General features: G+C 38.9%; 1 protein-coding gene across 2 annotated transcripts in view; it reads left to right on the top strand.

Annotated features, from left to right (window-relative positions):
* The window catches only part of ssh2a (slingshot protein phosphatase 2a), a 48290-nt gene that overhangs the window by 14724 nt on the left and 20195 nt on the right, over positions 1–13371 (top strand). Inside the window, exons 1-2 of one of the 2 annotated variants that reach the window (XM_057838988.1) lie at positions 3273–4545; positions 13247–13359. In XM_057838988.1, the coding sequence (XP_057694971.1) occupies positions 4418–4545; positions 13247–13359 (241 nt within the window). In that variant the 5' untranslated portion in view covers positions 3273–4417. Of the gene's footprint in view, positions 1–3272; positions 4546–13246; positions 13360–13371 lie in introns of those variants that run through there. The other variant, XM_057838989.1, reaches the window with a different exon arrangement.

Here is a 13371-nt window from a genome sequence, read left to right as displayed (position 1 = left end):
CTTTGCTGTTGTGGCACAAGAAGACACACAGAAACAAAAATCTTTTAGAGATCCAAAGTCTGTTAGTGATGATCATGTTAAATGGAGAAGGTTGATGCTTTAACAGTTTATTGGTAAACTGTAAATGGTTTCGTCCGTGCTACATTATCACTATAATACATACCAATGGATATATACGTGTGTTTAATATATATATATATATATATATATATATATATATATATATATATATATATATATATATATATTTTTTTTTTTTTTTTTTAAATGTGCATTCTTTTTGACATATTTAAATTTGGAGGTACCACTGTAATTTTTGGACAGATGATAAAATTGCAGCTTTGAACGTTTTTTTTTTTCCCTGCGTGCTGTCTCCTTATCTGTCTACTGTATTTGTCTTTTGCCCTGGAATGAAAAATAGCCATTATTTTCCTATTTTCCACCATTCATCATCATGGCTATGGTTATGATTAATATTTTTTTTAATTCAGAGAATCCAGCCAGACAAAAAAAGTATAGTGTGGACAAGGGCGTAGGTTTGGTCTCAACATTGGTACGGACGATATAGCAGCATAACCTGCATGTGCACTTTTTGCTGGGGACGAAACAATAATAAGACCAAACAGATCGGGTAAATGGGGGTCAGGGCTACATTTCTCATGAATAAAAACCTAATTAATTGATATGCTAAATAATCAATGCAAAATACATCTGTATTGACTTATACTAACGTTCATATGTATTAGTTCAGGTGATACACTGTTCCATTCACCTTTGTTTTCAAAAACTAAAGAAACAGTTTGAAAACTTCCAGAATAAATGTCTGGATTTAATTAGCAAATTTATATTTCAATCTTTGAACATAACTCATTAAAATACACAATAAATACAAACTTGTTATAATCTCTTAACTATCCAGGAATGCAAAAAAAATAAATAAAATAAAACATTTGTCTTAAGACCAGTCAACATTGTTGAGAAATTAATATAACATAGATATAATGTAATATATAAATATATAAATTAAATATAACTGAGAAAACCCCTTAGTCTGGTAATAACAAAAATAAATAAAAAATCAGCCTGCCTTCAAATAAGACACTGCTGCTTTGGTCCACAAACACAGCCAAACTAAAAAAAAAGAAAGCTCCTTTGGGCTGCTTCAAAACCACATAAATAAAATAGAAATGAACATTAGGAAGGGATAAATCTCAGTTCACTACAGTTCTGTTTAATTAACGTTAACAGTAGAAAATACATGACGACACTTCTCTCTAAGCAGTCCCTACTCAATCAAGTTTTGCAAGTTAGCAAATTCACACAGTTCAATGTTATGCTAACGCTGATACAGGTCGGACTTTCAGTAGCATAATTAGTGGTGTGTTCTAGGGCTGTCCCAAACGACTAATTTCCTCCCGATTAGTCAGCCGACTATTTTTACGATTAGTCGACTAATCTAATAATTTTTTTTTAATTTTTTTTTAACTACTTTAATAATGAAATTTTTGTTGAAGCTTATTTATTCACAAAAACATTTTGGAACATCTACATTCTTTATTAACGTATAAATAAATAACATCAAATCAATAATAAAAAATAATAATAAATCACAAACAATGAGGCCAAATGATGCTGGCATTAACTAGTGCAAAAATAAATAAATAAATAAACGGAAACACGAGACTTCACCTCTTTAACAGGAGTCAAAACAATTCTCACTCTTTTTGTGGTATGTCATTGTCTGTATTGTTGTAAATGTTAAAATGAATTGCAATGTCCCAGACAACCATTTTCAGACTACTTTGTGTGAGTTCAGATGTTTTTTCTGGTGTGCATTCCGCATTTTTGGGGGAGGGAGAAACTGTTCAAGTTTTGTTTGTTTTAACCTGAAAATGGATGAAGTGGAGGGCACACTGAAATATTACCACAACTATTTTGAACGAGAGGCACACATACTCACAGTAACAAAAATTAAATATATAGTATTAATTTTATAGTATTCTACTATATGTATATACACAATGATACTTTATAATATAATGTGACTAACATTAGTGCAGTCATGGATTACAGTAAGCAGGCCAGTGCTGTTTCCATATATATTTTCATTATATTATGTATATACAGGATGTATGTATATATTTTCCCCAAGTGGGAGCTTCCATGATCCTAATAAATTTAATAATAATAAAAAAAAATATATATATATATATATATATATATATATATATATATATATATACATTAATAATTTTATTAAATAAAAATGCACGTTGATACGACGCACATAAAGGTAACTTCCATTTTAAAAAATCGTTAGAAAGTTGTATGGACTTACAATCCGCTAGCTTGTTGTTTCTTGTTGTCTTGGTAAATTATACTTGGGTGACGGTGCTTCAAGTGTTCGTTCATAGTCGACGGGCTACCGTGGTATGCGAGCTCATCTTAGCAAAGAGTACACACAGTGGCACCCTCCATATTTTCCTTGAAATTATTCCAGGCTTTGGCTATTCTGGTCCGCTTTTTTGGCTTTATGCCACTTTCATGTGGCACCAATTCTGCCCTTTTTGGTAATTGGCGGTGTTTTCAACTCCTCGCAGTCATAGTGAGGAGTGAACCGGCGATTCACTTGGCTCGTTGTCGTCTGTTCGGCCCATGTCCTCCTCAGGAAGGCGGCGGCGTGCATAAAAACACTGAGAGGCATTGGATGGCTCTTTATAGATACTTTTATTGTCCAAAACAAAAACACAAGGGCTGCAGCCACTGAACTCCGCGCTACCCGCGCACTTTCCAAACTCGCCGATCTCACGCCCTCTGTTTCGCTCCCTCTCTCTCGCTCGCCCACTTTCTTCCTCTTTGCTCAATCTGACAATGCCGGTCACATTGAAATAACAGCGGCCCCTTTGGGGTTGTTAGTAACAACCGCTTGCATCGCGAGTGCCCGCCATTCTAAACTTTATCCGCATGTAATTTTTTTTTAACCCGTCAATACCCGTCTACGGTATGTTTTGCCCGTCGACACATTTACGTCATCGATGACGTCGACAACGTTGACTAGTCGGGACAGCTCTAGTGTGTTCCCCACCTCCACAACATTAACGTCTTTTCACATTAAATACAGTGGCTGCAGCTGCTGCTGGCCGGAAAAAAAAACCTTCTAATATCCCTCCTCTTCAAGGGGGTGGAGGAGGCAGCATGGGACTGGGGCTGTAAGTGCGTGTGTGTTTGGGGGGGGGGGGGGGGGGTCAAGTCATCAGCCAATCAAACGTGCACTTGAGATCTTTGAGTTTGTAGACTAGATGAACATTCTACCCACAATGGCATACTGCTCGACTTGGGCAACATATTAAATTTATTTTACTGTCCTCAATCCTCAGATATTTCCTTTGGTTACTAACTACAAAAACCTATTACTGAAAGCCATGGCGTTAACAAAGTTTGTCTTGTAAAACATTTGTATGTAGGAATAATGTTTCTATATACATATAAAAACATTATTCAGATTTTTTTATTAGTATTCTTATGTATTAGTAAGTGTAGTTTGTATCAAGTGTGTACTCACTTGAATAAACTTCTACACAACTGGGTATTTTATTTGGCACCATAAACGGTCTTTTTTAGGTCAGTAGTGTCCTATCGAGTTATTCAGGGATCCTAGACTCATGCCGTTGCACTGTGTTATTTATAGCGAACCACGCGGTGGCTGCCGTTGGACAGTCAAATACTCGAGCCAGTAAATACTTGGATAAACATACGTCCAGAAAGAGAAGCGTATGTAAACAGTGTGATCAGCTGCTCCGAATGGATACAAAAGTGGACCTAGTCGGGTTTAATAGTCCTCCCTCGTGCTGCTCTCATTGGCTCCACAGTTTGTCCCGCCTACCGTACGTTGTTATTGGCTGTCCATTTCGACGGCCTGCCTCCTTGGTGTTATAATTGGCTTTCTATCTCGTTGTCCCGCCTATTTGTGAGTCATTAGCTGCCCACGTTGCCACAACCCAGAGCACATGCCTCGCCTATGTACTGTAATGAGGCGATGCCTGTCACCAGCCCCAGTACAGTACAAACCGGTCGTAGTGGCACATCGTAGTGAAAAAGCATGTTTCAGAAACGGAGCAAGAGCATTTTACTAATTAAAACTTTTGACTTGACCGAGGAGTAGTTATGGGTTCTTTATCTGAGTTCCTTTAGCCTGACTGGAGAGGTAACAAACTTGGCGTCTACTTCAGCTGGCATTCTTTTTTTTTTTTTTTTCTCCTACGGAATTCCACTGTTATTGTTTAGGGAAGTGTTTTGAAGCGTGTCTTTTTGTCATGGCGGAGCACATCCGTGTAGGAGCGCAGTAAAAGTTTTCCCTCTTCTGGAGAGCACCTGATCCGACCGCTTCCTCCTGCCTGGGCTCCACGAACTCACCGACATGACTCTCGGCGCGTTGTCTGGCTCTGGCAGCTCGTCGGCGGTCAGCTTCTGCTCGTGTTGCGGGGTCAAAATGCAGCCTTACTTCACCGGCGAAGCTGTGGTGTCAAATAATGAAATCAACCAACTGTAAGTGTTTTGAAAGGTGGAAAAGCGCTATATAAGTATAACACCATTTACCATTTTAGTGGGAAGTTGAGAATCACGTTTCTTCTTTTGTCCTTTATTGTGGACAAAATATTCAAACTCTATTTTAGTGGTTAGTCTGTGGGTATGATATTACATATTTGAGGATTAGGAAATAAGTTTGGTGTGGCAAGTTTTGCAATGTAGTGTATGTGCTAAGTGTTCTTCCTGCCAGGATCTTACTCATCGTCGTCGTCATCATCATCATCGTCATTGCTGTTTCACTTTATTGACACATTAGATTCTGGGCTTGTAGATTATTTGGCCTTTCACAGGTCCACACATGTTACATCGTTTCGTTGATGTCAGATCAGCTGAGAATAGAGACTGGGCGATTTGCCTTTTTTGGATAGAATGCTGTATGTTTTGATTGTATTTAATAATACTGATGTCATCTGTGTAAACTCAATTAAGAATCGAAGCGTTATTGATGTAGCTAGGTATTGTTTCAGTTTCTAATTTGCAGAGAGTTCTGATGACATCCAATCCATAATAAACTAGAGGAACACTGTTAGAGTGACTTCAGCCTAAGCAGCCAAATTCAAAGCGTCGCCAGATTTGTTAGAGTTGGCACTCGACCTTTGCCTTAATGTCCCAAAATGTAGCATTTTTTATTCATCATATTATCTACCCTACAAATTTGAGTTAGAAAGGCTAATCGTTCATCAAGGTATTGCAGAATTCCTTTTCTGACCTTTGTGACCTTTGACATCATTATCCCAAAATTTAATCACATCCTTTTGATATTACAAATATATTCTGCAAGTTTTATAATAATCCCTTGATTTTTTCCATCGGTCATCTTGAACACTACCACATAGACAAACAAACATAAGAAACAATACACAACCTCTACCTTCCATAGATTTCACCTACTGGAGAAGGTAAAAAAAAAACAGCTTTTTCACTTGACTGAGTTAGAAATGTATCAACATTTTTCTAACGGTAGCTGATTGTGCTTAAACATTTTGACTACCTTATTTAAATGGCCAAAAATTCTAAATAGAAAATTGGGGGGGTCAAGTATTTTCAAGCCTTGAAAATACTTGATTCAGGCGTGATTGCATTAGCTTTATCCACTTTTCCAGGAAATCAATTCATGCGCCTCCACTGTCTGTGTTTTGTTGAGTGTTTCGTAACATTCTTGATCAGTCAGCAGTTGGCACGGCTCTGCGTGAGAAATTGCCTTCTGTCATGGGGTTTGAGAAGTCAAGGGCAGCTCAGGTTTTGATTGCAGCCTTTTTTATTCATCACCCTTACACATGAATCTAATCTGGGTTTGAGTAAAGCATCATGCTTGAAGTGAGGAGGAGAGTTTATATACATGCTGTGTGTCAAACAAGATGTAGTTAGTATTTTAATTGCTTTCATTCGTACATGAACATGTTGCACGAATACTGATTATAGCCTTCAATGTGAGTGAGAGCATGGTAGTTATGCTTATATTTATAGCAATACACATACAGGGCTTCAGTGTGTGCGTTTTTAGTGTAACACTTCTTGTATTCACTACAATATCCTCAAAACAGACTGAATTCTGTATGTGGGCCTAAGTAATACTTTGACTTGTTAAGAACCAAGATTGGACATTAAGCCTTTTCTTCCACTTTCCACAGAAAACAATGATGTGTTACACATCGAGGTCTGTTGTGAAACTGATATACAAGTCACAACTTCGTATATTTGTAGGTAGCTCCAATACATCTAAAGTCGAGTTGTTGAGACTCAAAGAAGTGAAAAACCCTTTCACTGTTTTGTAAACTTTTTTTTAATTATTATTATTAAATGTATTTACATCATTGTACATCACTGTAGAAATGGCACTTTGTTATAATATAGTAGGTGACTGTACAGCTTGTATAACAATTACTGTCCAATTAGGATAACTTAAGACACTACCATAATGCCTCTAGAACTGGCAACAGATGAGAGAACTCTCAAAGTGAAAATGACCAAAATTGTGAGCGATATCAATTTTTCTTTTGGTTGCTATTGTTCTCAAGAATGGCCTAATTCACCAGATTTACACAGCCTGCCACCTCCTCTACGCCTCCGTGATCATACATGTCATCTAAATAAGAGCCTTTCTTCTGGCGTTACATGACAATTTGATGCAGTGTACGGCAAATGGTATAAAAAAATAGTGCTGTGTTAACATGTTTTAATCAGTCAATCAAGCAATCGTTTACGGTAATTATATTGCATGCACAGAAAATGAAGAAAGCAGAAAGCACTTTACATTTAAAGAATTAAAAGCAAAACAGCCCATATACAGTATGTGCACATATCCGCATACATTTTACACTATTTTCCTCATATATGCATACATAAAAAATAATTGAAATAAGTGAAATGAAAAGCGGAATGAAGTCTAAAATACTGTAAAACGTGTTTTGCCTGCGTGACATTTATCAGTTCCAATTAGTAACGTGAAGTTTGCATGTTCCCATAAAGATTACGACAAATTTTTCCGCTGCTACTTAGATGAAAGGTTTTCACATCAGTTAGGTGTGCCACCATTGTTTGTTTGTTTTGTTTTTTTTAACAATTGAATGCCTTCGGTTTCCCTCACTTAGTGACACATTTTTCCACAGTGACACCTTTAAGCAGCAAGGTTCAGCATACACCTATGGCAATGGTATTTCCCACTGAGTGCATGCATGTAGCTTCATGCCTTATGAGCCTTTCCCACATTGAGCACAGCCCTAAATTTATCCCACCTCACGGTGACTAATATGGGCACAGACTGGTTGGGTAGGGGTGGAGAGCTTGGGCGGGGGGGTCACTTAGCTGCCTACTATGTGGAGTGGTCCTTAGATAGTGGTGATTGTGTCTCTGACTGATGGACTGCAGCTCTCTATTCTGCAAAGGGGAAAAAAAAAATCTTCCAAGCTCTTTAACAATCCACTTCGATACCTTTTTCTCCACCCATGCACATAGATTTATTTATTGATAATCCACAACAGAATTTATCTTAAGACACGTGTACTTATTTAACACACGAAGCAGGTCTATAATCACGCTTAGCACACTGGCAATAAAGTGAACCTAACATAAGGAAGCTGTTTTGGCATCTGAGGCAAGGAAAGCATTGCTCTTAGGAGATACTTGCAATAGAACTAAGACCCAGTGCAAAGCTGCCACAACCTAATTGGTTGAGCTGGAGAAACAAAGCGGGAACAGAGGGCAGAAAGAGAAAGCCAGCTCTACATTTGGTTTATCCATTGCCAATTTTCCAACTTTCTGTACTACATGGTGTTAATCCCCACAAGCCATTTACAGTATACTGATTGTCTCATCATTCGGCATTTAAACAATTGTGAGCAATGCATGTAAAGTAGATGTTGTCATGTAGCAGTAAGTTGCCTTTCACGTTAGGTAATAAGAAATGACAGTTAAGGCCTAGAGGCTTATGAACTGCATGCATAGGCAACAGTAATATGGGTAGAGCTGTGTGTAAGTGCTAATAGCCTTCCCTCCACACAGTGGCTCATTTGGATATGCAGACACCCCTCTTGAACTGCTGCAGCATGTTGTCATGTCATTGAAGCCCACAAAAGGATTTTACGTACAGTAAGCCACCAACACTAACTGAATGCCATCTATCAATAGCGAACCCTTTTAAAGGACTTGTCTATTTTAAGTTACTGTCCTTAACATACAACCCCACGGCCTCTCCAATTCTCTGGCTTAGATTTCATTCTTTCTGTTAGTGAGCAGATTTAAAAGTATGTGATTGTGCATAGCGTTAGAGTTGCAACTCATTGAATGTCTTATTACTGATGACTGCGTACAGTAGCAGAGCTTTAAAGGGTCATTGCTTTGAAATTGGGTAGAACAACCAAATTGAAAAAGTATGAGTAGTTGTGGGGAATGTTGAAAGGAGGACGTGATATAGGGGGGGAGTGAGAGGAAACAGCTCGGTCAAGGGTGGCTAGGTTATGGGAAATGAGCTCTGCACTTGGCTGTCGTGTGTTTTTCTTGTCTGTGCATTGCCATCACATGCTACAAATCCATTGTCTCAGCTAAACTCGGGAAGGAAGATTGAATGCCTGGAGAAATGAAGAGATTATGTTACTGAGGAAGAAGGGGGATGTCGGGATGCCTGAAAGTCAGATTGTACTGGTCCTGTTATATACAAAAGGAATTGTTTGGGGAAAAAGACCAACTCAAGAACCTTTTGACGTGTTGACGCCACGTTCAGCTATATATGTAAGAATATTCTCACTATGTATACATACAATTTAAGAGTACAGTCAAAATCCCCATTGCATTCATATAGTCATGTGCATTTTCTGAATTCATTTGTTTTATGCATTTGGATTTGCACAGCTATTTAAGACATTTATTAAATCATTCAAGAAATCATGATGTTGTTTTTAAATGCTTAAAATATGTTGTGCATCTTGGGTAAAAGATGTGCTTTGACATTTGTTTTGAAAGTGTTTGCACTCACTGATGGTATGGGGAAGTTATTTGTTCATAGAGTACACACATACTAGTATTGAACATGTACAGTATATATTGATGAATAACAGATTTGTGTCAAACACAATTTAGGTACAAATTTGTGTGTGCAGACTATTCACAATTGAGGCCCATTGAGTATCAAGTATACAGTAGGGAAATAAGTATTTAGTCAATCAACAACTGTGCAAGTTCTCCTACTTGAAAAGATTCGAGAGGCCTGTAATTGTCAACATGGGTAAACCTCAACCGTGAGAGACAGAATGTGGGGGGGGGGGAACAGAAAATCACATTGTTTGATTTTTAAAGAATTCATTTTTCAAATTAGAATGGAAAATAAGTATTTGGTCACCTACAAACAAGCAGGATTTCTGGCTGTCAAAGAGGTCTTTTTCTAACGAGGCTCCACTCATTACCTGTATTAATGGCACCTGTTTTAACTCATTATCGGTATAAAAGACACCTGTCCACAATCTGTCAGTCACACTCCAAACTTCACTATGGCCAAGACCAAAGAGCTGTCGAACGACACCAAAGACAAAATTTTAGACCTGCACCAGGCTGGGAAGACTGAATCTGCAATAGGTAAAATGCTTGATGTAAAGAAATCAACTGTGGGAGCAATTTTTAGAAAATGGAATACATACAAGACCACTGATAATCGCCCTCGATCTGGGGTTCCATGCAAGATCTCACCCCGTGGCGTCAAAATGATAACAAGAACGGTGACCAAAAGTCCCAGAACCACATGGGGGACCTAGCGAATGACCTACATAGAGCTGGGACCACAGAAACAAAGGCTACTATCAGTAACACAATGTGCCGCCAGGGACTCAAATCCTGCACTGCCAGACATGTCCCCCTGCTTAAGCCAGTACACGTCCAGGCCCGTCTGCGGTTCACTAGAGAGCATTTCGATGATCCAGAAGAGGACTGGAAGAATGTGTTAGGGTCAGATGAAACCAAAATAGAACTTTTCGGTAGAAAAACAGGTTCTCGTGTTTGGAGGAGAAAGAATACTGAATTGCATCCAGAAAAAAACATACCCACTATGAAGCATGGGAATGGAAACATCATGCTTTGGGGCCGTTTTTCTGCAAAGGGACCAGGATGACTGATCCGTGTAAAGGAAAGAATGAATGGGGCCATGTATCGAGAGATTTTGAGTGAAAATCTCCTTCCATCAGCAAGGACATTGAAGATGAGATGTGGCTGGGTCTTTCAGCATGACAATGATCCCAAACACACAGCCAGGGCAACAAAGGAGTGGCTTCGTAAGAAGCATTTCAAGGTCCTGGAATGGCCTAGCCAGTCTCCAGATCGCAACTCCATAGAAAATCTGTGGAGGGAGTTGAACGTCCGTGTTGCCCAACGACAGCCCCAAAACATCACTGCTCTAGAGGAGATCTGCATGGAGGAATGGGCCAAAATGCCAGCAACAGTGTGTGAAAAGCTTGCGAAGAGTTACAGAAAACGTTTGGCCTCCGTTATTGCCAACAAAGGGTACATAACAAAGTATTGAGATTAACTTTTGGTACTGACCAAATACTTATTTCTCACCATGATTTGCAAAAAAATTCTTTAAAAATCAAACAATGTGATTTTCCGGGTTTTTTTCCACATTCTGTCTCTCATGGTTGAGGTTTACCCATGTTGACAATTACAAGCCTCTGTAATCTTTTCAAGTAGGAGACCTTGCACAATTAGTGGTTGACCAAATACGTATTTGCTCTGATCTGATCTTTTCATAATTAAAACCATTAGTATTTACTGCATCCTATGACTTGTCTTTTCATGTTGACACGTCAATGAGTTTGGGTGTTTCAGCATGTTCAGGGGTCAGTTCCTCATATTCGTTTACAAACCCACAGGCGATGAAACCACCCTTATTTGAGCTCAACAGAACAGGTTTGCCAAGTTTTACTGTATTCTCTCTAGGTTCCCTTTTTCCACTACTCGTCATGAGTAGGGTTGGGTATCGTTTGGGTTTTATCAGATACCGGTTATTTCTTGGTACTTTTAAAAACTGTTCCAGCGCTTAAATTTCTCTTGAACCAGATAACCACATTGTGTTCTAACACAGCCTAAAATGACAATGGAATTCATTTTGACTTTGAAACCTGTCTGGCTGGTGCTAATAACTCTGATCGAAGTCTCTTTTGAGTTTTAGTTGTGGCTGCTATACCGTACAAATCTGTGTGCATTTCCACCTCTTTATAACTCATTGACTGCCATTGACAGCAGTAGGCATTCAATCCATTTGAACTGTGAGGGCTGGCCTCTCCGAGTCAAATTGAGTTGGACGTCTATCTCCGGCAATGGCACTGAAACATAAAAAATTACTGCCAGCCCTGATGTTTCAAATGGATTTGATGCCTATTGCCACTAATGACAGTGAATGAGTTAATATGGTGAGCAAACCGTTATTACACGGTCAAATGATACAAGTACTCCCACAACATTGAAGGGCTGTCACCTGCTATGTCACTCACTATCTTTCAGGATGTTTGCTGGTCTCTTGAATGTCATCTGACACAGTCATTATTGGCTGTACAATCTCTTAGGTTAGTGGGCCATGCGGTGCCTCAAAAACAAAAAAAGTGCATCACACTTGCACACTACGATGACTATTTGGTCTCCCTGTGAAACACGTGACTTCACTATTTAAATTTGTTGTCTTCAGTGTAGTACAGTAAAGTCATGTTATAATATTAAGTGTTTAAAGGGGAACTGAAGATCACCTTTGGTCCGTTGATTTATATGCCGGCCAACTCTTATCCCTACTCAAACTTTGTGGCGGGGGTGGGGTGGGGGCAGGCTCTGTCTTCCCTCTCAGACCCCCTGTTCCCTCCCAGTCCCGCCATCCCTCTTTGCTTGCAGCTGCTACAGTGAATGCGTTCAGTGTGTGTAATCCAGCTGTGTGGAGGAGCAGAGAACATTGTGTTCTGAGTTCACATTTGGGCTTGTTTTTGCTGGGATTTGGGGAGCCTCCTGCCAAGCCATATTGAATGGAGCACTGTGACAATGACATTATTCTATGACCACACCTCTTATACAATACACTTTTGGGGTGAAGCAGTTCACAAAATCTAAGGTTCCATAGTTGTGCCCACGGTTTTTGGTTCAATACACATTGGCTCTCTATAATGTCTTGTAAAATTAGGTTAAAAGTGAAATTATTCAAATTGTTCAATACGATATTATGTTTACATTTAACACAATAAATTAATTTCACCTAAAACCATATAAAACACAAGTAATTTTGCCACTTTTGACAAATTTGTTGCTGAAACATTCCAAAGATTTCTTCACGTTACGATTTGTATTCACACAAAGTCCTCAGTAATATTCATTGGCCAGAAATATGACACTCACAAGGACGTACTCTTCTTGCGGCCATGGCGCAATTGGTTGCTTGAGTTTTCCTAGGACCGAAGGGTCAGCGGTTCGATTCCGGGATACAACTGCCCACTGTCGAATTACCCTTGAGCAGGGCACTGAACCCTGAATTATCCCCAATGGGTTGGCAGCGCCTTGCATTGCAGCGGCACCATTGGTGTGTGAATGTGTGTAAAGTGCTTTGGACATTGTAACAATGTAGATAAATACGCTATATAAGTACTCTCCATTTATATGTACTTGGCCCAAAACAAAATCTGTCAACATATGCTGCTTGTTCTTCCACATTTGTGACTGCAAAGTCTCACTCTGCCACACCAGTGGCCAAGATGTGCACACAGGAGTAGCTGAAAGGAACAATATGCCAAGCACATTGAAAATTACATTAAAAGCCCATAAAATCATTTATGAGCATGTTGCAAATAAAAAAAAAAATTGAAATAGTAAAAAATTTAATAAAAAATTAAACATTCGGTCGAACGATATGGGGGGGGGGGGTATTTTGTTGCCATATCCCCAGCCCTAGTCAATGAAAGACAGGAAGTATAACAGTTCTTAATGCCTTTAACTTGTTAAGAGTGCTGGCAGGCTATATGCTAGCACCACAGCTCCTTGTGTCTAGCTAGGTTCCACTCCTCTAATAATAAAAAATAAATGGCATATGATTTTTTTTTTTTCAAATGTCTGTCTGTGTAATCTTTACATAGCCACATACAGTATTTGTATTTTTAATTATTTGAGGTATATGGATTTAAACTTTTTCTTTTCTTCCATATAGTATCAGCGAAAGCTTCCTCACAGTAAAAGGTGCTGCCCTTTTTCTTCCAAGAGGAAATAGTCCTCCACCAGACTCAGCACCTCATATCAGCCAGCGCTGGAACAAACACACAGGTAAGAAATATA

The sequence above is a fragment of the Corythoichthys intestinalis genome, chromosome 6 (genome assembly GCF_030265065.1).
Source record: "Corythoichthys intestinalis isolate RoL2023-P3 chromosome 6, ASM3026506v1, whole genome shotgun sequence".
NCBI classification, from domain to species: Eukaryota; Metazoa; Chordata; class Actinopteri; order Syngnathiformes; family Syngnathidae; genus Corythoichthys; species Corythoichthys intestinalis.
The sequence above is the reverse complement of the archived record's forward strand: the minus strand, read 5'-3'. Positions and strand labels throughout refer to the sequence as shown.